Raw genomic sequence first — 26,920 nt, forward strand, 5'->3', positions numbered from 1 at the left:
GCAATTCATTAGAAGGCTAATATTGCCAGATGGCAAGGGGAAGAACATGAATTAGTTCATTGACAAATCTGCAGCCCCAATGCCAGTGATGGAGTGACGAAGTGATGGAGGAGAAAGTGGGTTTACACTGCCAAGCATGCAGGATGGGGCGGCCTCTGGAAAGGTGAGGACCACCCAATCAAAGCAGCCACATAAAATTGTGCCCTGCTATCCTGCCTTCATGTCAGGGTTTTGCTTGTTCTCCTGGAGGCTTTGCAGGTCAGTCTAGTAAGCCAAGCACTCACTTTGAGTACATTCTCCCTTTCATTGATGATGCTGACTGGTGTGTATTCCTAGGATCTGTCTACTGATTATTTCATTTGCAGCTGGCCCAGTTCTCTCCTTCAGATTCAAAAGAATGTTCGGAACCCATGTTTTTGACAAAAGATAGAGAAGGAGTCTCCATTGCTCCCCTTTCCTACTGTCTCAACCCCTCTTCTATAATCCCTTCCCTCCAGGGCGGTGCCTCGCCAATGACTCATGAGTCACCAGTCCTCATGGACTGAGGTGGCCAGAACTTACATCTGCCAATTACTCCATGGGTGACCCAACCATACTTTTCAACATACCTCCGTACCAATGATAGGAAGTTAAAGAGACGCTCCTCTGCTTTCTGCTCTGTCTTTTTGGTACTTTCAGGTTTTAGGACTCAAAATATGTTCTGCACTGGAGGGAATATGCATAAAGATTAAGATTATGATTTGGAGTCAGATCTGAATTGAATTACAATTCCAAACTTACTTGTTGTGCTAAGCAAATTGCTTAAATTCATATTTTCTCAACTGCACCATCCGTAAATTGGGTATAATAGTAACATCTGTCTTATCGAGTTGCCATGATAACTAAAGCAGAAAGAGCTGAATATAGGGCTTGACATGTAATATTAATAAATGTCTCATCATTTTACTCCTTTTTTGCTGGGATACTTTTGTATGATCTGTGAAGTGGTCTTGGCTGTGATAACCTGGTGGCCAGGATTCAGTAATCTTTACTTCTAAGCCCGGATACAGACCCTCTAAGGTTTTCTGCATCATCTGGATATCTATACAGTCCAGTCATCTCTCAGCTGCCCTCTTAGAGATGAAAAGAAGAGGATTTATTAGTTCTGCCTAAAGAAAAGGAAAATACTTCAGAAAACTTGGTTGTTTCCAGTCCCAAGTAGAGCCTGCCTTTTATTGATTCTTTTCCCTTAGTGCTTCATGATGAAGGTGCAGTTGCTTCCAAAAGGTTTCCTCTTGGTGCCCGAGTCTTCTTACACTTGTGTCTGAGTCCTTCTCATGAACCAGTACCTTCTCATACCAACCCTACAATAGCTGCAGTCATGGGCATAAAGGAAGAGAGGCCTGTTGTGTAGTATCCTCATTCATAAGTGTCCCTTGCAGTTGTTTTTCCTCTGAAGATGAATTCTTTGCTTTGTCACTAAACTTCATTTATTTTCACAGCTCACAAAAGCCTAGGATAAGATGCCATGCTCTGAAGGGATTAATGGGGACATCACCAGGTGATGTTTCCTGCAAGATAAATAAGTTAGGCATTAAATCCGTTAATCCTGATTACTGGCCTCTTTCTCCAGCCTTGTTTCTGTGTAAGCAGACCTGGACTACCAGCTTCTTGCTTCTTTGACAGCTTCCTGTGAGACTGAGCAGAGAAAGAAAATGAGCTAAATAGGAAGTGCAGGACATACAGTTAACAGCCTCTTGTCCAGATGGAGGAATGTGTTTTGCGAAGAAGGGCATTAAAGGGCCAGTCCTTCACATTTACAACTCTACCTTGCTCTATATGAATGTTCTGAAGAGGTTTTAATGAGTGCCCTCTTGTGCCCGTTCCTAGAGGGAATCCTGAGAGGTTATAAAAGGCTGCCAGACTTCAGGGCACCAGGCTGCTTTGCTATCTCCCACTGGTTCATCTAGGCTCCTCTTTCTACATTTCATGGGATCTCAGGACTTACTGAAGGCAACAGTCAAATTATTTTTGGAGTGAGACCTATTCACTATTTTCAGAAGAGCTCAGGGAATTCCCAAATACACAGACAGCACTGCCAAAAATAACTTTACAGCTTGTCAAGCAACACCCCGGGGATCCAGGACTGGACAGCGAAAGATTAATTAGGTAGGTAAGGCAACTAAGGTGCTGAGGCTTAGTTAGTGAACCTTAGTGATTGAACCTGGAGTGACTAGGCAGTGGTCCTCTAAGGCTGGTGTCCGGAGCAGTGGCACTAACCATACCTACCGAACCAGAAAATTCTCAGGGTGGGCCCGGCCATCTGTGCTTTAACCAGCCCTGCATGTGATCCTGGTGTACCCTAAAGTTTAAGAACTGGTCTAGGGAGTCAGGAGTAGATATTCCTAAGGTTGCTATCTTTGGAGGCTCAGAAACCATGCAAAGAAGCATCTGCTATGGTTCTTGCAAGAAGCAGGAAGCCTTTCCTTTCCCCATGTCAAGGAGGAAATCAATAAGAGCTCAGGCTTTGGGTCAGAGCAGCTCTTTGGATTCTAGCTCTGCCACTCAGCAGGTGTATATCCCTGGGACCATTACTCAGCTTTTCTGATTCCCAGTTTCTTTCCCTGTAAAATGGAGATAAAAGCAGTGTCTACCTTATAGGGTTGTTGCAAGAATTAAATGAGATAGTACACACATATTACAAAGCCTGGAGAACCATGTTTACTAAATGGTAGCTATTTTTATGATTTTTCAAGATATGAGTCTATCCTTCAGCTTCAGAATGTAGGTCTGAATTGTTCTGAGTAGTCTCTGTGGAAAGGCTCTATTATACAGATTTTTTTTTGTTTTTTAAGTACCTGTCTTTTTGTGTCCTTGGGCAATGTTTTTGCCCTGGTTTGCCACATCTCTTTGCTCTGTGGAAAATGGACACAGTTCATGTATCCCGGTTTTAAAGAGTGGTTCGGGCTCTTATTTGTCTTAGGGATTCCTACCCCTGTGACAAAATCAACTCCCCATGGAGGGCCTCCATGGAAACGCCCATCTCTGACTCTTCCCCAGAAAGAAGCCATGATCCTTAAGTTTTTTGGAATCCATTTAGGAGAACTGCCAACAAGAATTTTTCCACTTCATGAGTGAGTGCAGCCTCAGGCCTTGTTCGAGAATTTAGAAAGCATGCCGTTCCACTAACCCGCTCACCCTCAATGTCAGCTGTTGTCATGGCAATGATAGTCCTGGGAGGTATGTGCATATCCTTATTAGGAAAAAAAATGAGATCAGCGGTCTCTGTGGGTGGGGCAGCTCCCTCTGGTCAGCATCCTCCATTCTCACCTTGCATCTCAGCCCAGGAGAGCCAGCTTGGCTCCGGGGTCTCTGGATGAGGAAAGTGAGTCCTTCAAGATGCACTTTTACTTTCTGGGGGTGTGGAGCTCATCGTGTCTGTCAGAGTTCTCTCCGTAGCACATGTTATGTGCTCTGACCCAGAAGGAGGAGGGAGCAAGATGAAGTAGAAGGGGAATTAGAATCCTCTTCCTAGCCATGAAGCTTAAGTCTTCGCTGCTCCATCCATCCATCTGTGACTTTCTTCATCTCCTAGAAGGACACTCTGCACCTTCTATTTTTAATGGGATGGAAATAAACAAGACTAGAGTGAAGACTTCCTGGTTTTTCTGAAATGAAACATGTCTGTGTGCTATAAAGATTCTGATGTAGTTCTTTCCCTCCATTCTTTAATTCGTGTTTTTCCTACACCAAATCTCCCAGAAGGGGTAGTGCTGGGCGGAAAGAATGCCATCAGGGCTGGGACCATGATACATAATAAATGAATTTCTTCTCTCTAACAGTGGCCCAAAACAGAGATCATGTACCTCTTCAAAATCCGAGCCCAGGTGCACTCAGATGTGTGCTCCTGGAGAAGCTACCTAGAGACTGCAGTTCCCTCCAAATCCCATAGATGCAGAGAAACCACTAAGGCAGGGTCAGGAAATGGAGACTCGGTTTACAGTTCCTTCGGTTATCACTGATCCCTCTAATGTGCTGCTAGAGCAGTACAGTCTGGCCCCTGAAAATGTCATCATTTGAATATGTCTTAGAAAACTAATACATCTTATCCTTCTTTTGTTTAAGAGTGTTGCATGGGGCAGGTGAGTTTCCGAATTACCCTCCCTTGTAGCTTTCTCTATACCCCATCCTTTGTAGCTGACTTTTTAAGCCCCTTATCAAAAGAGAAATTCAAGTTTCTACTGGGGAGATCCTAGTGTCAGAAAGGGCCAAGGAAGGGGGGTCACCAGTTCTGCCACCTGGCTCAGCTCAAAGATGACAGGCTACATATGTGTTTGAGAGCTTTGTGGGGAAGAAGTGGGAAACATTGCTTGGAGTGCTGGAATTGGTGGGCTTGGAGCTCTTCCTGGGAGGGGCTTAGACAAGAAGGACCTACTTAGGACCTGGGCTGAGGGCAGAGGAGTAGTGATGGCTTGTAATTCGTTTAAGCTTTCCAGTTCCAGCAAGCTTTGCCCTTAGTCTCACTGATTCTAATAAACTAGGAATGAAAGTGTGTCCCCAGAAACAGCAAGGATCTTTAATGACAAATATTTTCAGAGGAACTCAGAAATGAACTTGAAAGGTCATTTTCACAGAGGTAGTCAACTTTGCAGTTGAGAAGGTCGTTGCCTAATCTGGAGAAACATATTCAGGTCAAGCACTGCTAGAGACTAGGGGCCTCTAGGGAAGGGTCATAGAAGAGATCTAGTGCATCGCCAGGAAGCCTGAAAATGAGCATGTGGATTAGAGAGGAGCCTCTGTCTGCCTCAGCACTTGGAGCTTGTTACTCACAATCAGAAAAAGGAGAGGGAGCAGAGATTGATGCTGTTCCACTCATGTCTCAGTGAGACCAAGAGCTTGCTCAGCTGCAGCCCTGCCTAGAATGGCCTGTCTCCAAAGGAGTGGGCTAGGTGAAGGATGGGAGAAGGTAGTCCTCAGGATGGTGATACCAAAGGAAATCAGAGACAAAAGGATGTTTGTGCTGGTATTAAAACAGGAAATTGAGAGCTTTGTAGAAGTCATATTCAAAAGGTATAACTCTAGAAGGTTAGGATATGAAAATGTAACTTTTAGGAACCAAATTTGGATCCACAAGAGAACAGGGATGATGAGGAGTTTATTGTTACTAGAGTTGTGTCCCTTGATTGCTGAATCCCAAACAGGGTACCCTGGACCTCCAGATTACAGCTACCATTGAATGTAAAAAAGCAACCAAACGAACTTAAAAAATAAGTAAAGCCTGTTCTGTACAGAAGAAGGTCTGAGCAAACAAGTTTGTTGTTGATGGTCCAAGAAAGTCCGCCAGCTTCAGCTTACTTCCATCATTGGGCCAATCCTGTGTCCACAGATGTTGCTGTAGGTAACATCATGGGCCAAGGTGAGTAGTAAGGCCTGAGGATGCACTTCTCTCATCTTTTTTGACCTACATCATAGATACTGTCTTACCCAAGAACACATGTGTTGCATCTCAGTTCCCATAGTCATCTGGCGTCACCTAAAGGTCTTGCAAGACTGGAAGCCTCAGCCAGTGTGAATGCTGTATATCAGAGGGTTTGGGGAGGAGAAGAGCATCACCAGGTATGTAACCATCCCAGAGCTGGACACCTTTGAGCCTGTGAGCTTGGCTCTGGGTTTGATGATGAGCCATGGAATACAGAGTTCCCTTCTTTTAGCCAACGTCTATTAGCAAGGATGTATGCATATTTGTGTCAGTAGGATGGTCTTTGTTGTTGAAGTTTCACAGTCTTTAAATCATGTGCTGTTGCCCCCTGGGTTGTAGAAATAGTCTTTTAGAACAAGAGGACGGAAGACTTAGTAATAGCTACTATTTAATGAGAACTGTGATACGTACTATACATGCATTGCCTACTTAAGCAAGAGAGAAGTATATTATTATTCTTCATGTTTTAGATAAGTGAGGCTCAGGAATCAAGTGACTTCTTTTCAATCACACAGTGTTTTTTGGTCACCATTATATTCCCAGTGTCTAGCACACAATGGTGCTTAGTCAATACTTTGTTGAATTCATTAATGAATACAATGGCAAAGGCAATATTTGAACCCCTGTCTGCCTGCCACGGAACCCTGTGCTCTTAACTAACACACTACTGTTACTTTATCCCAATGGCAAGTGAAGGGAATAGTTTGGTAACTTGGAGCAGACTGTTCACTGAGTTCCAGGCTGACTGTAAGGTCTGTATTAGTTTCCCATTACTGCTGTAACAAATTACCACAAACTACGTGGCTTAAAACAATATAAATTTATTATCTGACAGTTCTAGCAATCAAAAGTCCAAAATGGGTTTCAGGAGCCTAAAATCATGGTGAAAGCAATGCTGCATTCCTTCTGGAAACCCGAGGAAATGGTCCCTTTCTTTGCTTTTTCCAGCGTTTAGAGGCTGCCTGCATTTCTGGGCTCCTGGATCCTTCCTTCATCTTCAAAGCCAGCAGCCCAGCATCGGCAAATCTCTCCGATTCTCCTGCCTCCCCATTTTATGTATAAGGACGCTGTGGTTACATTGGGCCCACTTGGGTAATCCAGAATAATCTCTCTATCTCAGGATGTTTAAGTCAGTAACATCTGCAAAGTCCCTTTGTCATGTAACATCACATTTTCACAAGTTCCAGGAATTAGGACATGGGCATCATTAGGGGACAGCTATCTGTCTACCACAGGGTCTTTCATGCTCAGGCAGAGATGGCTGTATGTGTCTCTATGTGTGTGTAAATTTCAGTAGAGGTGAAGGTAAAATAAGGTACATATTGGGACTATGAAAAGGGTGTAGCAATGTAGACTAGACTTTAAATGCTCTTTGAAAGCTGCTTATTGTCAGAAGCTTGGTACAGACTAGTTAATCACCTTGCTTTCCCTCCAAATCTTAACAAATTAAGAATAGATGCAAGGGACTAAAGAATCAAAGTTTAGAATCAAGTTTATTATTGGTCTGGAGAATATGACCTCCAACCTCCCAAATGCAAGGGAAGAAAATGAATGACAGACCTATCCCTTGGTGAGGATGGGGAAGTGTCCTGGGTTGATTACCAAACAGAGAAAGAATTTGAGATGAGGTATGTCACAAAAGAATAAATAGTGACCGTTGATGCTAAATTTGTTCAATCAAGAAGCACAGTCCATTTAAAGTATGATTTACAGTAATCTCCCCAATCAGATAAACAACTTTTCCTTCCTGGGAAGAGTAAATAAGGAAGTGGAGCTAAAGGTGAGAGCTCCCTCCCTAGGCTACCCCCACAGGACGGAAGTGTTGGTTTGGTGGGTGTTCCCTTCTCTGTGGGCAGAGGTGGAAATGTGGAGACAGGCGGAAAATGGTTCCTACTACATTATTAAGGGCTAAGAGATTGTTCTGTCCTGGGCTTAAGAGTATTTTTCTAAAAGTTGGGGAGAAGTCGGGAAAAGACAGTACTCTGGATCATCCGCAGGCTAATCTGGAAGGAGTCAATTAAAGGGAATGCATGGTAGCCAGAGGCAAAGTCTCTGCCCCTAGAGTGATGCCAGGAGAGAGGGGCAATGCATATTGCCTGTCCTGTATGCATCTAACATCTGTGTATAGGTGAAAGGCAGATTAAAATGTACATCCATGAACCCTGAAGAAGAAAGTGCGGAGCTTGATCAGTGTGTTGGGGGTTGTGAGCAGTGGGGCAGAGGAGGTATTTCAGTCAGTATTCCTAAATCTCACTTGCTTTTCCTCAATGATGCATCCTGTGTCGGGGTCAGGGGGTCAGGGTGGTTATAGGCCGATTTTATGAATGCACATATACCAGGATTTGTTTGTTTTTTTAGGTGCATTTTGTTTAACAAACCTGTTCTCACACTAACTACCTCCTTGAGATCCAGACAGGCTAGGCACTTCCAAAGTCTGGAGCGTCTCAGTACCCTCAGCAGCTCTGGTTGGAGACTTAATCACCCCTCATGCCTCTGACAGTGATTAGGCATGAGACCCATGAAAGAGCTTCCTTCGAGGTCAGCATCCCCTGCAGGTTCCTTGTGTCACCAACATGTCCATCCAACTGCTGTCCCTGTAGTCTGCAGTCAATGGGGTGGTATTTAGTCGATGATCAGTGTCAAGTCCATTTTCCTCTATTGGGCCAAGTATAAATTTAGTCTAAATATCTGCCTTGGGGAAATTCCTTCAGGGAGGATAAGCTCTTAAATATGCTCCCTCTAAATCTAGGGATTTAGAGATATAAATTAGCTGCCTTGGTCTTTTCTCACTCAGGGTCACAACCTTGCCTCCAGGATGCTAGCCTTGTAAATGATTGTGATTTGAAGGGAACTAGGAAGATCCTTACAAAACCCAACTCACAGGCAGGTCCCTAGAACTCCACTTTCAACCAGCACCACCAGCATTCTTTTTAAAATCCTTTCATTTATATACTCATTCATTCATATTTTATCTCTCTCTCTCTCTCTCTCTCTCTCTCTCTCTGTCTCTCTCTCTCTCTCTCTCTCTCTCTCTCTCTCTCTCTCTTTCACACACACACACACACACACACACAGATAAAGTAGTAAAATATTAGAACATCATGTTCAGGAAAGTACCTTGGCTTGGCTTTAATAAAGAATTTGGTTGGAACCTTCTATATAGTCATTAAACAAATATTTATTAAGCTCCTACTTCAGGCCAATCTCTATTCTAGGTGATGCAAATACAATATTGAATATAACATAGTCCTGTCCTCATAATCTAGTAGGAGGGTAACAGAACTCTAAAGAAATAAGATAGAGATATTACAATGTCATGTGATATTGGGACCATAATAGTGCCATCATAAGCAGGGCCAATGAGAGAGAAGGAAGCTGGGAAAACCACTAGGGCCTGTCTGTCCAGAATGGGATCCAGAGTGTGTCTATGTTGTAATCAATACAAACCCCATGTAAATGTGGTAAGCTGCTTCACTTTTCCTGAGAGGGCCCTCTAAATTGTTTTCATAGGGCCCAAACCTTCCCTCAGCAACCATGAATACCGGACATTGTGGGAGCCCAGAAGATCGAACTAGGAATTTAGGGAACCAGGTCAGATATTATGTGACATTTAATATTGGGTACTGAAGGATGGTAAGCAGAAAGTGGGAAGGAAGAGAGTTCCATGCACAGGGAACAATACATGCATTTTTAAAAAAACCATAAGTGCATTATCTGGGTGAATAGAATGAGAGCATTTGATGGGCCGGATGGGATGGAGCACTGCTGGGAAATGAGATCAGAAGGGGAGACTGGAGTCATTTTGTAGGGCCTTAAAAATCCTGCTAAAGAACTTGTAGTTTCTTTTGCTGGCAATGGAGAACCACCAGAAGATTTGTTTGTTTGTTTGCTTGTTTTTAAGAAAGGAGGCTCTGTGAACCCCCTTTGCTCTCTGAGTCTTCAAAAATCACGAATAATCAATTTAGTGTTTTTCTCTACCTAAACCAAGCATTGGAAACTAAGTGTCTAGAAATTTGGGCCCAAAAGGGAGGTGGTGAATGCAGCATTTTTGTAAAAGAGGCTGGTCTTGGAAATGTTCTTAGTAATTCTGTGGACTTGGTCTGAGCATGTCTGAGAAAATGTGGAGACAGGTTTGTTTACATTTTGCCTTGTGTGAGCTTCTTAAGGAAGGCAGCATGGCATTGCACACTGCCTCATATCCCTGTTGTACCACTTAATCATTGTGCCTCCGATTTATTAATGTGTGGAAGAAGCGAGACTGTAGGCTGCTATAAGGATTAAATGAGACAATGCATGCAAAAATGCTTGGCACAGTGCTTAGCTCAGGAAGCATGCAAATATGTTAGCATTTACTAAATTTAATACTCCTGGCACTTAGCACAATACTTGCCACACAATAAATAGGATTCAAATGTTTTTGCTAAAATCAGTGGAATGGTTTTGAAGAGTGGGGGATAGTGGTAGTGGAGAGGGTTCTCCCCACGACACTCGTTCTCTTGCTCCCTCCCCTTCTACTGCAGTGTTCTGACAGCACCTCCATTTTATACCCTCAATGCAGGGATATCACTGCTTGTCTAGAAATGGCTGCTCAAGGCTGAGAAGTGACACAGCAACACAGTGCCCGGGGTTGCTGCCAAATTTAAGAAGCACAGATTGTAACAAAGTAAGGAGGGAGGATGGAGAAGAAAAGTTTGAAAACCCAACCAAAGCCAGAAGCAGTGTTATTGTTAGGTGAAATGATTATGCCTCACACAGTTTTGGATAGGGCAGACAGTGTGAAACCTCTGGGAAGAGTCTCTGTCAAGTTGTGGTGCTGAAGGAGGAACCCAGCCGTGGGCTCTGGGGTCCAGGCAAAACTGCTTCCTAGGGCTGTACACTTAGAAAGGCCCTGATTGGTTTCATATGATGCTGTCACCATCTTGAAGTTCTTAATGATTTTTAAACTAGGGACCCCCATTTCTGTTTTGCACTGGGCCCTGCAAATTATATAGTGGGTCCTGGGTGCAGGCTATCTGGGACAGTGAAATTTTGTCTCAGTTTTTGAGCTAGTTTTTTTAATCTGCAGCTGATTAAAGAAGTAGTGGCTGGGCTCATATCTTTTTAATCTCTCTCTGATTTAATTACAAAAGGGCAAAAATCATAACAAATTGAATCTGTACAGAAATAAAATGAATAGTGCTTTACTCCCAGCTCTATTCATGCTTCCCAGAAGTAACCACTACAAATAGTTTAGCATATATCCCCCAGATTTGTTATAAGTATAAACTTTTAAATACTGTATTATAAAATAATATGCAATGACCTTGTTGATGTAAATATTAAACGACACAGCATCATTTGCAAGAGAATATTCAAGTTTCCCTTAATCCCACTCCCCTTCAGTGAGGCAACCACTGTTAACCATTTGTGTGTATCCTCCAAAATTTTTTAAAATTAAAATATCTTTTTTTACAGTAGTTTTAGGTTCAGGGCAAAATTGAGCAGAAAGTACAGATAGTTCCCTCTTCCCCCTGTCCCCACACCCACACAGCCTCTCCCACTATTGCTATCGAGCACCAGAGTGGGACATTTACTACAATCGTGAACACACATTGACACTTCATTATCACCTGAAGTTCACAGTTTACACTAGGGTTCACTCTTCCAAATATTTTTCAAATTAATTTTTAATCACATGATTTATGTATGAATGTTTTTTCTATGTTTATTAACAAATATGTAGGCTTTCAAAAAGCAAAATGGGATAAAATGGAATGCATATTAAACAAATAAATTGTGGATTTTTTTTTTATTAACAAACACCTTTCCACGTCAGTACATGTAGACCTACCTCATTCTTTAATAAGGGTATGGTATATTGTATGCCTGCATTATAATTTATCCAGTTTCCTATTGGTCTTTAGTAGCTATATTTTTTAAACAATGCAATGCAATTTTTATACATGTATTTTATGCATTCCTATTATTATATAGGATAGATTTCCAGAAGTGGGATTACTGGGTTATAGGATATGAACACTCTCTTATCGGGGTTGGACTACACTTGTACGCTTCCCTCTGACCCCAACCTCTAGCTACTGCTGTGTGTCACTTAACTCAGTGACATCATCTCCACGGGACTTAGCCCTCAGGGTTGAGAATACTGGAACCAAGAGAGAAGAGAAAGTACTTGTGAATAATAATCAAGTAACCTCTACTGAGCACTTAACACATGTTTTGTGTACTTAAACCAGATGTTGTTCTAAGCACTTTACATTAACTCTTTAATCTGTATATGCACCCCCAGAGAAGAGTCTATTATTATTATTGTACCCATTTTAATGCTTAGGAAACCCAGACACCTAGGGTTGCGTAAGGGCACACATATGTCTAGTAAGTGGTGGGGCTAGGATGTGAAGCAGGGCTCTTCAATTTCTGAGCCTGTGCTCATAAGGTCTGCACACATTGTCTCTCCACAGTGTAGTGCCATCTTTATGCCCCAGTTTCTCTACCTTGTTTATTCCTTAAAACAATGTTGTATCTATTCATTTACTTGTGTTTTTCTGCACTCTTAACTTTTTGAGGGCAGGGTACCTGTCCTGATGTTATTTGTATGCCTATCCCTGATTCCTAGCACAATGTCTAATTTATTGTACATAACAAATACATTTAGTTGAATGAATAACAATGCCTCTGGGAGGTAGCTACTGTGTCCATGTTACAGCTCAAGCAGCTGCAAGTCAATGTCACCTAAATAGTGAAAGTAGAAAGCAGAATGGCGGAGCTATGATTTTGAACCCTAGGCTTGTGATACCTAGTCCAGTGTGCTGTCTGCCACTTCTAAGCTGCCTCTTCCTGCCTGTTTCTGAAGGCTCTGGAGAATGGCTCCCCACTTAGCAACCAGTTCTAAGCTGGAAATTTTCCCAGCTACACATTTTTAATGATCCTGGGGAGGGGCAGAGTCCAAGGGGAGGAGGGCCCCTGGAAAAGAGAAGTCCTGGAAGTAAGGCATCCAGGAATAGGTTGTTAAAGGGGGAGTCAGGTTCCTCAGAGGAATTCGCCTTACGAGTAGTAATACTAATTCTTTATTTCAGTTTCTGCATGCCAGACATCTTTCCCTGTGATTCATAAGCATTGTCTCTTTTTAATGCTCATAATCCCATTAGATAGATATGGTTATCTTTGTTTTACATGTGAAAGAATGGGACTGAGAGGCGAAGTGACTTGGTTACACACAAATAAGTGGTAAATCTGAGATCTAACTCAAATCTGTTTGACCTCAAAGCTTCGTTTTAAGCACTCAGCTACCCCCAGGATATAACCCTACCCCCAGGCTAGCAGCGCAGGCAGGAGGCATTGTGAGAAAAAGGCCATAAGGGGAAATTGCCCTTCCTAGACCCTAGAGGACTTTAGCAACCAGGAAATATTGTAGAGAAAAACCTACAGCCTAAGCCCTGCTGGGTTAGAGGTCACAGAAAGAAGAAATGTGATTATTTTTATTTTTTTTAGCTGACTGGGGAGAGCTAGGAAGATTTGAGATCAGCCATTCTGACTTTTGAATCTGGCTTCCTAGCATGTGATGTCTTTATAGTTTTAACCTAGAAATGGCAGAGTTATTTTGGGCACAAAGCAAGAGCTGTGGCTTTAAAAATATGCCACTGTATTTATCTCTTCCGCTCCAAGATTACTGAAAATTAGCCCAGCTGTGGCCTGAGGCACCAAGCAGCCACAAAATCTTCTTCCAGATCACTCAACCCACCAAAGCAGGTGAAGCCCAGGAGTGGCAGCCTCTGGGAGTGGGATCAGATCAGCTTCCCCATCACTAAGCCATGCTTCCCTTCTGATCACCCACACCCTCCATTTCCAGCTACTCTAGGGATCAGAATGCCAGGCCTGTGAATCAACTCAACTCTTTCTCCTCCCCCATCCTCAAAGCTTCAAGGAGTAAAAAAAAAAAGAAGCAATAATAATAATAATATTATTATTAAGTTGAGTAGTCAATGTGAGAATAATGTTTTAGCTTTATTACCAAAAATTTTATTTCCAAATATTTAGCTTTATCCCTCTGTGGTTCAGAGCAAATCATCTTGGCTGTGATTTAAGCCTTCGGTTTCCTTGTCTATAAAATGGAAATCTTTAAATATATATATATATATATATATATACGTATAAAATATGTATATATATAATATATATATACATAAATATATATATGCAAAAATTTTAAATGCCTGACCCATAATAAGCAATCGATCAATATTCGTTAAACAAATGAATAAATCTTCTGCTGCTCTGATCTTACTAAGGAGTAAACTGTACTGAGTTGTTACTTTGTGCCAGACACTACCTTATGTGCTCTGTAAGGATAATTACACTTAATCCTGTAACAACCCTATGAGGTGGGTGCTACTGTCTCCTTTACACATGAAAACTGAGGCTCAGAGATACTAAATAATTCGCTACCTAATTTACATGATGTAGCCAGGTTTAACTAGTGTTCTGATTATAGAGCTTAAGGTCTTTCAGAGAACAGGGAGTGTATTTTTACATGGCTTGTTTCCATGGAAAATCCTTTCCACTGTCAATTGAAGGACTAAGAAGCAGTGGGGAAATGCTGGAGACGCTAGCCCAGGTAGTTTGAGCTTTCTCCCCTTCTCTCTGAGCCTGGACAGGATTTGGATTTCAGACATGGTTCTGCTGTGTTTTGTGGGCTGTAATTACTCACATTAACGTTACCCAATTCATTAAGGATTGAGGAAGGGAGAGGAGGCGGAGCTTGTCTAAGCAGTCCACAAACCCCACAGATGGCCGGATAGGGGGTGGGGAGGGAGCTAGAAATGTTTTACAACCTGGTCTTTCAGCAGGTTTGATGGCCGATGCTTTTTGCCTTTTGGTCAGGCTGAGCATGTGTAATTCTACAATCTGCCAAATTCTGGTAGACACACACACACACACACACACACACTGAGGAAGATAGACAGAGACAGGAGACACAGATACGAAAATAGTTGCTCAAAGCCAAAGAAGGCTCAAATGAAATCGGAGCTGCCTGAGAGACTGCAGTGGCTGGCTCGGGTGGGGAGAGGAGTCACCGAAGGGGTTGCGGCGGGGTGTCCCTGTGCAGAAAGCCTGGATGTTCACTCGCAAACCCCAAATCTGCAGAGCCTTCCAGGTCCCAACTCTTCCCAGCACAGCCAGAGGCGGGGCATTCGTGCGGGAGAAAGAGCGAGCGGTACAGGAGAGCTGTTTGGTTGGGCCGGAAACGGCTGTAATAATTTAATAGCCTTTGCTGGCTGCACTGACCTAGCAGAGTGGGCGGTAGGCAGGCTCCAGAGTGCTCTCTGCCAAGATCGTCCTTGGCTTTAATCAAAATGATGGCTTTTCTGGAAGCTCTTTATTAACCTTAGCACCAAAATCCCAGAGGTGGTAACAAAGGGATGAATGGGGAGCGAAGAGGAGGGGCTGAAACCTGCAGACTGGGCCCTGCCGTTCCGGAGCTTGTCACTCCCCCTCCCACGCCCCACCCCCCATCTCCATTCCTTTCCACTGATTCTATAATAGCTTCGAGTCTCCTGCCGGCATCTGTCTCCCAAATGGTGACGAAACAGATATAATTATAGTAATTGCTATATTTGTATAATGCTTCAGAGTTTTCAAAGAGCCTTCATATACAGCTCAGGATGTGGGCCTCAGAATTGGAGTAAGACTGCCTAGATTTGAGTCCCAGACTCCACTAGTTCATGTGACTATTAGTCCTCAGTGTCTTCATTTATAAACGTATATCTATAAAACAGACGTGGATACTGGCAGTATCTCCTTCATAGGGTTCCTGTGAGGAGCAAACATTTTATTGCATGCAGCTCTGCTTAGTCCAGTGCCATGCACATAGGAAGTAAATGTTAGCACATCCTCAACCTTGATGTAGACAGGAAGGTGATCATCCCCATATTTTATGCGTGTGGAAACTGAGGCTCAGAGATATCTGTGTACATTGTGTGTATTATTAGGTGACAGAGCCAGGACAGGCCCTCAAGATCAGAAGAGCAAAGCAAGATGAAGAGAGGAGGAGCGAAACACCTCCAACCTCCTCCAGCTCGTGCCCCTCCACGAGCTTTCCTGAAAGTAGCATCCTTGGCCAAAATGACTGTGTGTTGTTCTGCTAGAGGAAGTCAGTGTAAATCAGACAAACCTCTCGTGGCCTTAGTCGATTATCCAGGGCACTTCAGATTAGGGCTGGGGGGTGAGTTTACAAGTCTGGCATTTGCTTCACAATCTTCAGGACCTTCCCTGGCATCTGCATTGGCAAAGCCTCCAGCCCAATCATTCCTAGTCACGGAGGCTGAACTCCAGCCATCGTTGGTTTAGCATGAAAGAGCTGGGAAGACCCTGGAGAGTACCTGAGGGAAGCGCCTAAACTGGGTTATAGGATTAAGTGAAGTGGTCAGCCACCTCCCAAGGGCAGTTTTTAAAGTTGCAGATCTTTAAAGTATGTCGTTCTGGTTTTTAAATGTATCTTTACCTGTTGTGGAGAAATCAGCCAATACAAAAAAAAAAAAAAAAAGCAAAACCATTTACTATGATGATCACATTCCATCAAATTTTTCAAATCCCACTGGGTTGTAATCTGAAAGTCAGAGGAGGGCTCTGCCTAAGAATCCAGACCTCCATCTGCTTGATGTGTGTCTGAAATCTTCCTAGGCTCTAAGCGATCCATTCATTTGAGTCTTGACTGCATTTCAGTCTTGCCTTTGTCTGCCTGGGAGCCAGGTTCCTGGGAGCAGAGGGGAGGGGACTTGTGGGAGGTCCCCGGAGAGGGGGGAAGGGAGGCAGCACTGAAAGAAGAAACATTGCCTTGAATGCTGGGCCTGGCCCTGGGCCGGGGCGAGGGGCAGAAAAAGTGTGTCTTCTTTTCTCATCTTCTTCAAAGGGGAGGATTTCTTTGATTTTGCCCCAAAGTCACAGCATTTTATAGGCAAAGCCTGCGAAGGGTTTCAGTGCTCTTGGCTAAAAGGGGCTTAGATTAGGAGGTCAGTACATGTTGTTTGTCAGATCGTTAAGCTATTATTTCACCTGAATGGGTCCTCAGAGGTGTTTGCTTACACATCAACCAGAACAGGTTGGGCACAACTGTCTGTGAAGGCCTGGGGAAAGCAGATCTTGTTCCGCTCTGCAGGCGCTGAATAGAGGAGGGTTGTCTCATTGATTCTAGGAGTTTAGGCTTGAGTCAGACCCAACCAAAACCCAGCAAAGGCCAGAGAGGCTCAATGACATGTAAAAGAAGCTCGTAACTCCTAGCAGCCCTGCTCTGCCGGGCTCTGCCCCCAATAGGCAGGGCCATTAATGTTCTTCAACTCTGTGAAAGAAAGATGTGTCTGTGCTCTGCACCTCCAAATGACAGTCCTGAAGGCCTCATGCAGAGTCCTAGCTGTGGTTGGAAAAAAATTTCCATCCTAGGCTCTGTGAGATCAGTTAAAGGACTGAGGAGTGGTGTTGAAACCCAATTCTAGACGCCAAACCAGAGGCTTTTAAATGCATTACTCACTTTCATCTCGGTCTCTCACAGTCAGGGCCTGTATTTGAAAGGTAAACAAGCAGATTCTGGCTGAGCTCAATTACAGATTTGATTATCTTAGATGAATCAAAGAAAGTAGTCTCAGAGAAAAAAATGTATCTATTGCCCTCTGTCCACAGGGCTATAGTATCAGCTCTGCCAGGGGAAGCATGGTGTGGGGAAAGGGGTTTAGGGGAGAGCAGAAAGCTTCTTATGCCCTTTCCCGACTGCCTGCTGGTACCTGGACTAAATTCGCAACATCCTTACCCTTCGAAGAGCTGCACCATCCATAGTTGCCCATGTGAGATTCCATTTATTGAGCTCTTACATTGTGCAGAGGCAGGCTTAGCACTTTACATGCATTACCTCATTGTCTTCAGGGACTCCAAAAGTGCCATCAATTGGAAGTTGTTTGATCTGCTAAAGAGTGGGCACCACTGCGACTTCTCATATCAGTCCTTTCATTCAATCATCCAGCAAGTATTTTTAAATACTTATTATGGGCCAAGAATTGTGCTAGACACTGTTTAGACACTGGTGAATAAAACAGATGCATTTTCTACCTCTGTGGACCCTACCTGGATGGAGACAGAGGTGAAGGGGGTGATGCTTGGCCAGGATGGTCATAGATGGCCTCTCCGAGGAGGTTACATTTAAGCACAGACTGGAAGAATGAGGAGTCATGCTAAGAATAGAGGGGAGATCATTCTAGAACAAAGGGAAACCATATGTGTACGGATCTGAAGGCAGAAACAATCCTAAGGGGTATTTCGGGAACTGAAAGATGGCCTGTGTGGTTGGAGGATAGTGGTAAGATGGAGATTGGAGAATAAAAAATACCAGATTATTGAAGGGCCTTATATACCATGTTAAGGAGTTTGATTTTCTTTCTTTTTTCTTCAAGGCAGTAGAAAGTCTCTGAATAATTTTAAGCAGAGGAGTGATATAATCTGATTTCTATTTTTTTTTTTTAAGGTTTTACTGTGAGGGTAAACGGTATCAAATATATGGTGATGGAAGGAGAACTGACTCTGGGTGGTGAACACACAATGTGATATACAGATGATGTATTAGAGAATTGTACACCTGAAATCTATGTAACTTTACTAACAATTGTCACCCCAATAAACTTTAATTAAACAAAGAAGGATTTTACTGGATTGTGTTATACTTCAGTTTTTTAAAAGGGAGAAAGACTAAGGAGTAAAGATGACTGTAGCTGTGATGTGGAGGGTTAGAGAAAGCCAAACGTAGAAACAGGTTGAACAAGGAAGGGGTTACTGTTGTAATTCACATGTAAGATAATGGTGCCCCGAAAAAAGGTGGTAGCACTGAAAATGGTCAGAAGAAGACAAACTCAAGGTATATTTAGGAGGCAGAACTGACAGGTCTTGTGAAGAATGAAGATTAAAGAAAAATGAAGAATGGCTCGGAAGTTTCTGGCTTGAGCGTCGGGGTGAATAGAGTGTCATTTATTGACTGCAGAAATTTAGAATGGAATAGAAGAGAGGAATCATGAGTTTGATTTCAGATTCCTTCAGTTCGAGATGCCCATGAGACCTCCAAGAGGAGACACCAGATAGGCAGTTGGATACATGAGATTGGAGCACAGAGTGATACGGGCTTTAAATATAAATTTGTGTCTCATCAGCCAATTTAGATAGTATGTGTACCCATTGACATGGCTGAGATCCCAAAAGATGAGAATAAAGAGAAAGAAGAAAAGAAAGTCTGGGGCCAAACCCAAGGACACTCCAACACATGGGTAAGAAGGATCCTGCAAGGAAACTGACAAAGAACAACCAGAGGGAAAGGTCAGGAGAATGGACAAGGACCTGATAAAAAAATAAGTGCTTCAAGAAGGGGACGACAAATGCCGCAGAGAGGTTCAATAAGAGGAAGACTAAATGTGACCACTGGCTTTGGAAATAATTTAATTAGTGAGCTTGATGTGAGCAATGTTAGAAAAGTAGTGCTCAAGGATGCCAAATTCAGGGAGATTGAGAAGTGATAGGAAGAATAGCAGGTGTAGAGAATCCAAAACTGCAATCAAATATAAATTTTATCTGGTGGAATTTTCACGACTCCACGAAAGGAGCAGAATACTGCTGTGATGTCAAAGGTGCCAATATCATGGCCACTGGGATTACTTTGCCCAGACAGACCTTTACTTTTTCTCTCTAGCTCTGACCTCTACTCTTCTAGAAGTCATTAATATACTTTATGGTGTGTCTTCCAACTAGACTCTTGGGGAAGTCATACATTGAAAATCCTTGTGGTGCAGATTTTCCAAATCTCAATGCAAATATCATCTCTCCTCTGGAATCTCCTTTGACTTTCTCAAGTATAATTAATAACTTTCTCTTCTGGAGTCCCATAATGCTTTACATGTACCTTGGTTATTGCAGTTATCAAATTGGTGTATAATTGCTTGAGTGTAAATCCCAACCAGACTGTGAGCACACTAAGGGAGGGGACTGGGTTTGGAAAGGATAGTTGGCCCCCAGTGCTTTATACAAACAAATAGGTCCAATTTACAACAGGATTCCATCCTTTTATGCTGTGTAGTATCCCTCTATACCTGCACTTCTTCCCATCTCTTCTCTGCTTCATCCCACCACCCTTCAAGGTTGTTATAATAGAATTAGTTTCAAGTACAGTTGACCTTTGAACAGTACGGTTTGAAGTGTGAGGGCCCACTTACATGTAGATTTTTTTCAATAAATACATATAGCACTGTAAATGTATTTTCTCTTCCTTATGATTTTCTTAATAATTTTCTTTTCTCTAGCTTACTTTATTATAACAATACAGTATATAATACATACAACATACAAAATATGTGTTAATTGACTGTTTATGTTATCGATAAGCCTTCCGGTCAACAGTAGGAGGTTAGTAGTTAAATTCTGGGGGAGTCAACAATTATATGCGGATTTCTGACTGCGAGGAGTGGGGGAGTTTGGCACCTTTAACCCCTGAGTTGTTCAAGGGTCAACTGTAATTAATTTAGCTAATTTATCTTTTGTTTTAGAGTAGGTGTCAAAATACATTTGTAGCCAAAGTTTTCTCTAATTCATACACTAAAAGCAGCATTTGTTGTTTTTTTTTACATCTTACACTGCATCATGTATATCTAGTTCAGGGGTTTTATTTTGCCCATTACCCAAAGCTAATTAAGTATTTGGAGCTAATTAAGTATCTCACAATTGCAGGTGAGAGTTCTGAAGTCTCCCAGCAGTCCTTAGTTTGGGGCATGCCACCCAGATGATGGAGCATATTCTACATCAGCTGCCTTTTATGTTACCATCATTATTGAAACCTCTATTTAAAAAATTCTAACAGAACTTGGAAACCTCAGAGGTTTTGATCAACAGTAGTGTAGTACATGCCATTAGATGGATTCAGGTATTTCAGTCTGTGAATACAATTTAAAAAGTCCCGGGGTATCTCATTGTAGAAAGAAGCTAACAGCACTGATTGCTCCAGGGAATGCCCTATTTACAGTAACTCTTAGGACCTCAGGTTGTTTTGGTTTTGTTTTCTTATTTTTCTGAAAAAGCTTCTCTTTAAACATACACACATTTACATATATATAAACACATATATATATGTGTTATATATAAACACATATATATATACACACACACACACACAGACATATACATACACACACACACACACACAGTGCCAAAAAATGTATACACATTTTACACATTTTAAGAAATGAAAACTATTAAAATTATAATACTCAATATATACCGATAACAAAAGATGAATACAAGTCACGTTTGACTTCTGTAATTACAAGAGGTGCTCAAAGTGGTTACCATCAGCGTCCAGACACTCTGACTGATTACGGCAAACTACTGCTTGAGCAATGTTGACCAAAGTGTCCACTTGTATACATTTTGGCAGCCGTGTGTGTGTGTGTGTGTGTGTGTGTGTGTGTGTGTTTATAATTAAGGTATAATTGACATACTTTATTTATTTATTTTAAAGATTTTATTGGGGAAGGGGAACAGGACTTTATTGGGGAACAGTGTGTACTTCCAGGACTTTTTTTTCCAAGTCAAGTTGTTGTCTTTTTCAATCTTAGTTGTGGAGGGTGCCATTGAGCTTCAAGTTGTTGTCCTTTCAGTCTTAGTTGTGGAGGGCTCAGCTCAGCTCCAGGTTCAGTTGCCATTGCTAGTTGCAGGGGGCACAGCCCACCATCCCTTGCGGGAGTCGAAACCGGCAACCTTGTGGTTGAGAGGATGCGCTCCAACAAACTGAGCCATCCAGGAGCTCAGCGGCAGCTCAGCTCAAGGTGCCGTGTTCAATTTTAGTTGCAGGGGGCGCTGCCCACCATCCCTTGCGGGAGTCGAGGAATTGAACTGACAACCTTGTGGTTGAGAGCCCACTGGCCCATGTGGGAATCGAACCGGCAGCCTTCAGAGTTAGGAGCATGGAGCTCTAACTGCCTGAGCCACCGGGCCAGCCCTAATTGACATATTTTAGATGTACAACATAATGATTCGATATTTGTATACATTGTAAAATGATCACAATAAGTCTAGTTAATGTAAGTCACTATAAACAGTTACAAAACTTTTTTCTTGTGATAACTTTTAGGATCTACACTCTTAGCAACTTTTAAATATGCAATATAGTATTATTAACTATAGTCACCATGCTGTACATTACATCCCCATGACTTATTTTATAACTGGAAGTTTGTACCTTTTGACTCCCTTCTCCCATTTCACTATCCCCCCAACCACCAATCTGTTCTATGTATTGATGAGTTTGTTTTTTGTTGTTGTTATTGTTTTTAAGATTCCACATATAAGTGATATCACATGGTATTTGTCTTTGTCTGACGTATTTCGTTTAGCATAATGCCCTTGAGGTCCATCCATGTTGTCACAAATGGCAGGATTTCATTCTTTTTTTATAGCTGAATAATGTTCCATTGCATACACATACCACAATTTCTTTATCCATTCATTCATCAGTGGACATACACATTGCGTCCATATCTTCACTATTGTAAATAGTGCTGCAATGAACATGGGGGTATTCATATCTTTTCGAATTAGTATTTTTGTTTTCTTCGGATAAATACCCAGAAGTTAAACTGCTGGATCCTATGGTAGTTCTATTTTTAATTTTTTGAGGAACCTCCATACTGTTTTCTGTAGTGGCTGCACTAATTTACATTCCTACCAACAGTGTACAAGGATTTCCTTTTCTCTATATCCTCACCAACATTTGCTATTTTTTGTCTTTTTGATAGTAGCCATTTTGACTGGTGTAAGGTGGAATCTCATTGTGGTTTTGATTTGCATTTGTCTAATGATTAGTGATTTTAAGCACCGTTACACATACTTGTTGGCCATCTGTATGTATTCTTTGTAAAAATGTTCAGATCTTTTGCTCATTTTTTAATTGATTGCATTGTTTTTTGCTATTGAGTTGGATGAGTTCTTTACTTATTTTAGATATTAACTCCTTATCAGATATATGATTTACAAATATTTTCTCTCATTTAATAGGTTGCCTTTTCATTTTGTGGATGAGTTTTTTTTCTGTGTAGATGTAGTCCCATTAGTTTCATGTATTATAGTTTCATTTGTTTATTTTTGCTTTTCTTGCCGTTGCTTTTGGTGTGAAATTAAAAAAATAATAATAATTGCCAAGATTGAGGTCAAGGAACTTATCCCTATGCTTTCTTCTAGGAGTTTTATGGTTTCAGGTCTTACATTCATGTCTTTAATACTTTTTGACTTAATTTTGTGTATGGTATAAGATAGTGGTCCAGTTTCATTCTTTTGCATGTGGCTGTTCAGTTTTCCCAACACCATTTATTGAAGAAACTGTCCTTTCCCTATTGTATATTCTTGGCTACTTTGTCATAAATTAATTGGCCATAAATGTGCGGGTTTATTTCTGGCCTCTCCATTTTGTTCCATTGGTCTTTGTGTGTTTTTATGCCAATATCATACTGTTTTGATTACTATAACCTTGTAATATAATTTGAAATCAGGGAGCATGATATCTCTGGCTTTGTTCTTCTTTCTCAAGATTTTTTTGGCTATTTGGAATCTTTTATGACTCCACACAAATTTTAGGATTGTTTGTTCTATTTCTGTGAAAAACTGGCATTGGAATTTTGATAGGGATTGCACTGAATTGATAGATTACCTTGGGTAGTATGAACATTTTTTTTTTTAATTTATTGGGGTGACAATTGTTAGTAAAATTACATAGATTTCAGGTGTGCAATTCTGTATCACATCATCTGTAAATTACATTGTGTGTTCACCACCCAGAGTCAGTTCTCCTTCCATCACCATATACTTGATCCCCCTTACCCTCATCTCCCACCCCGAACATTTTAACAATATTAATTCTTCCAATCCATGAGCATGGAATATCCATTTATTTCTGTCTTCTTCAATTTCTTTTATTAAAGTCTTACAATTTTCAGCATATAGGTCTTTCACTTTCTTGGTTAAAGTGATCCCTAGGTATTTTATTGCATATTCTGCTTTAATCCAGTACACTTTCCAGGCAAGATAATCACAAACACGTCCTTTAGGAAATTCTTCACAAAGAACCAAAATATTTTACTAGAAAATTAGATTTGTGGACCCTCTGGTGCGAAAATCTGCCTTTCTGCTTGTTTTCAAACATTGCCCTTGTCCTCAGGCTTGAAGAATGACCCACAATTTCTTGGGGGCTAGGCCTGTATAACTTTTCTGTATTCTACCCACGAATGTGGCCTGTGTAACTTTTCTGTATTCTACCCACGAATGTGGCGTGGAAGACATGTGCTGACTGTTACTGACTTTTAATGTTTTGTCTTTCAGAACCAGAGGCAGGAGAGGTGTCCCCTCCAGTCGGTGCTGGTGTCAATAGCAACAGCTGGACCTTTAAATATGGACCAGGCAACCCCAAACAATCTGGTCCCGGTGAGTTGCCAGACAAATTCATTATCCCAGGATCTCCTGCAATCATCTCCATCCGGCAGGAGCCTACTAACAGCCAAATTGACAAAAGTGACTTCATAACCTTCGGCAAAAAGGAGGAGACCAAGAAAAAGAAGAAAAAGAAGAAGGGTAACAAGACCCAGGAGAAAAAAGAGAAAGGGAACAGCACGACTGACAACAGTGACCAGTGAGGTCATGTAATGGAAACAAGCCACTTAGCCAGTTTTTGTAATAATGGCAAATCTCTCCCATGTAGCAACTCCCTACTCTTTTCTCCTAGCCCTCTCATAGACCTCAGAAATCTGCAGAAAGTTCCCTGTGTCTGTCTAGATCTCATTTAACAGGTTTTGTCTTAAAAGCTTTACTAAGTCTGGTGTTAACTCTTTCTCTCCACTCTGGCTTGTTTTCAGAACCTAAAAAGCAGACCCAAGTTTCCTTTCTCCTCCGCCGCAAAGGAGAGGCTTCCCAGCCCCGCCAGTGAGAGGTTGGACTCTCTGCCCTGTGCTCCGGGGATCCTGTCTTGATGACACTTGCAGGGCAGGCTGAAAGGTTTTGAGATTGAGCAGCTTGAGTATCTGTGGCCACTGGGTATGTGTGGCCACCGGGGGTGTGTGAGTACCAGACATTGGCTGGGATGGGCTAGATTAGACCAGTTGGTGCAAGGAGGGCTGGGAAACAAGGGCAAATAAAAACAGTGGGAGGAGTTACCAGTATGGAGGGGAAATGCAAAATGTAAAAGGGACCAGACTTTCTAAATCTTACAACTCAAGAGGTGGTGGCCACCCTTTAGCAGACAAAACTGCCCTCACTGACAAGGCTCCAGGAGTCCCTTAAGTCTGTTGGCTATGATGTCATTATACCCTAAGCCTGCATTGTATCTACAAGCCAATAGTTCAGTGTTTAACAGGGGGCCAGCCAGGGCAACTGAAGTAGATCTGATGTGTTTCCTGTATATGTCCTTTGTGCTCACGTTATTAAAAATTCTTTTGCACACAATGCTTATGAAAAAGCCAGATCCCTTTCTAATAACACATATGCAAAAGCAAAAGAGAAAAAGACAACCCCAGCACCTCACTTATGCTGTTTGTTGTTTGATAGATTTATTTAAAAAAGAGAAAATCTATAACTCTAAATCTTTAAAGAGAAATATGATGAAGACAATTTCCCTAAACTCCCCTCAAAAGAGAATTCAGCCTACAGCCATTTAAATGATCATTGCTGCTACAGAAGTGCTTTAAGAGAATTGTCTGAAACATCTGTATTATACCGGCCACCTGCCAATCACAGCTTTACTCTTTCAGGTCACTCGGGGGCTGCCTCTTGCATGTATTAATTACTAAATAAAAGAATCTTTCTCTCTCTCTTTTCTAAGAAACAATTACGTGCACTTTGAATACATAACCTTCTCTAGCCAACTATGTCAAGACCCAGAAATTGAAGAAAAATATTGTTTTCTCATACCTACAGTGAGCAGACTTTTCAATCCTCTAATTCTGTGATTTGTCTTGGTGTGCTAGCCTACACCTTCCCTTTGGTTTTGTTTACCTTTTCTATAACACTCTGAATTGCTAATCTTGCTAACACCTATGATGTTACCTGAAATCAATCTCCCATATGTATGCTGTATGCTATTATAAGACTCCTGAACTATACTTACTCTGTGCTTGTGTATGTGAATGTTTATGCAACTATTACCTAGAGTGAAATTTAAGCTTTATTGTTGAATGTAATTCCATTATATTTCCTTTTGTACACCTGTGAAAAAGTGGAGTAGTGTTTTTTTAACCATTGTTAATCAATCAGCTTTTGTGTATGTAAGACACAGTAAAATTTCTTTCTTAAATCAAGATACTGGTGATTCAAAGAATTTTATTTATGGTCAGCCAAGAGCTGTCTCTTGCCAAGACTCCTATTGGCAAGGGAATGGATAAAGCTGTTTTTTTCTAGTAACAATTCTGGAATGAATATTGAGGATATTCCCTGAGGGTGTGCAAGCACAAAATTTACCAATCTGACCTCTTTGAAGTTGCAGAATGCTTTGAAATTCTAATGATATCTGGAATATCAGCTCATAGAGAATAATAAAATTTACTGTCACCTTAAATAAGAAATTTTAACTTTGTTAAAATGTACAATTTAGAAGTTTGAGTAATTATATTATCTTTTAAAAGTGAACGTAAAAGAGGTAGGAGTCTGTTGTTAAAACAAAAGCATGAACTCTCAACAACAACAAAAATCTGTTTTCTACTTTTAGCTTCATTCTCCCATATTTTGAAGGGTGTGTAACTCAGCTCTGCAGGATTGCATGGGGTAAAACGTGTTGCCAACACATGTGAACCATTGCTACATTGTGGATTGTGATCATTTTGCCCCACTGAAGCCCATGTATCTGACCTTACGTGCCTTTTGAATACTAGGAGAATCGGGCTAATTTATTAATGATGATAATTATAATGTATCTGTACAGCACTTTTTACCTTTGCAAAGTGCTCTCCAATCCATGTTAGTTACTAGTTATTACAGCTGTAAGGATAAAACACGTCATGTGGATTCATTTTTAATTGGTGCTACTGGTATTGCCTCTGTTATTGCTAATAAATGGAAAATGGTGGTATGAAAGAAATGGTGGTCATTTCTAAGTATAAGAGTAGGAGAAAATAGAATAACGATTATCCTTAGCTGTTATTATTGAAAAAAGTTGCAGAATGAAACTTACTGTGTCACTCTCTGGCTATCTCCCTGGCTTTTATGACCATTACAAAGGCAAAACACCCCATGGAATCAAGAACCAAATGCCACAATATCACTAGCATGGGCAGCCAGGAGGTTTCTGGGTCACTTCCCAGTACACTGTTTCAGTCTTCTCTAATAAGACAAACCAATTGTTATCACTAGAGCCCTCCAGTCATCTTGTTCATTATTTGTTTAGCCCTTGTACTTCTGCACAGTTGGGAAGTC

The 26,920-nt window shown here is 41.5% G+C and overlaps 1 protein-coding gene across 16 annotated transcripts in view; it reads left to right on the forward strand.

Moving 5' to 3' along the window:
- LOC117016645 (protocadherin alpha-C2) overlaps positions 1-26,581 on the forward strand; it is a 177,649-nt gene extending 151,068 nt beyond the window's left edge. For 11 of the 16 annotated variants that reach the window (XM_033096131.1, XM_033096132.1, XM_033096125.1 and 8 more), the window contains exon 4: positions 23,843-26,581. In XM_033096131.1, the coding sequence (XP_032952022.1) occupies positions 23,843-24,153 (311 nt within the window). In that variant the 3' untranslated portion in view covers positions 24,154-26,581. The remainder of the gene's footprint in view (positions 1-23,842) is intronic. The other 5 variants (XM_033096136.1, XM_033096126.1, XM_033096137.1 and 2 more) reach the window with 4 other exon arrangements.
- Positions 26,582-26,920: the final 339 nt, after the last annotated feature.

The sequence above is a fragment of the Rhinolophus ferrumequinum genome, chromosome 24 (genome assembly GCF_004115265.2).
Source record: "Rhinolophus ferrumequinum isolate MPI-CBG mRhiFer1 chromosome 24, mRhiFer1_v1.p, whole genome shotgun sequence".
NCBI lineage: Eukaryota > Metazoa > Chordata > Mammalia > Chiroptera > Rhinolophidae > Rhinolophus > Rhinolophus ferrumequinum.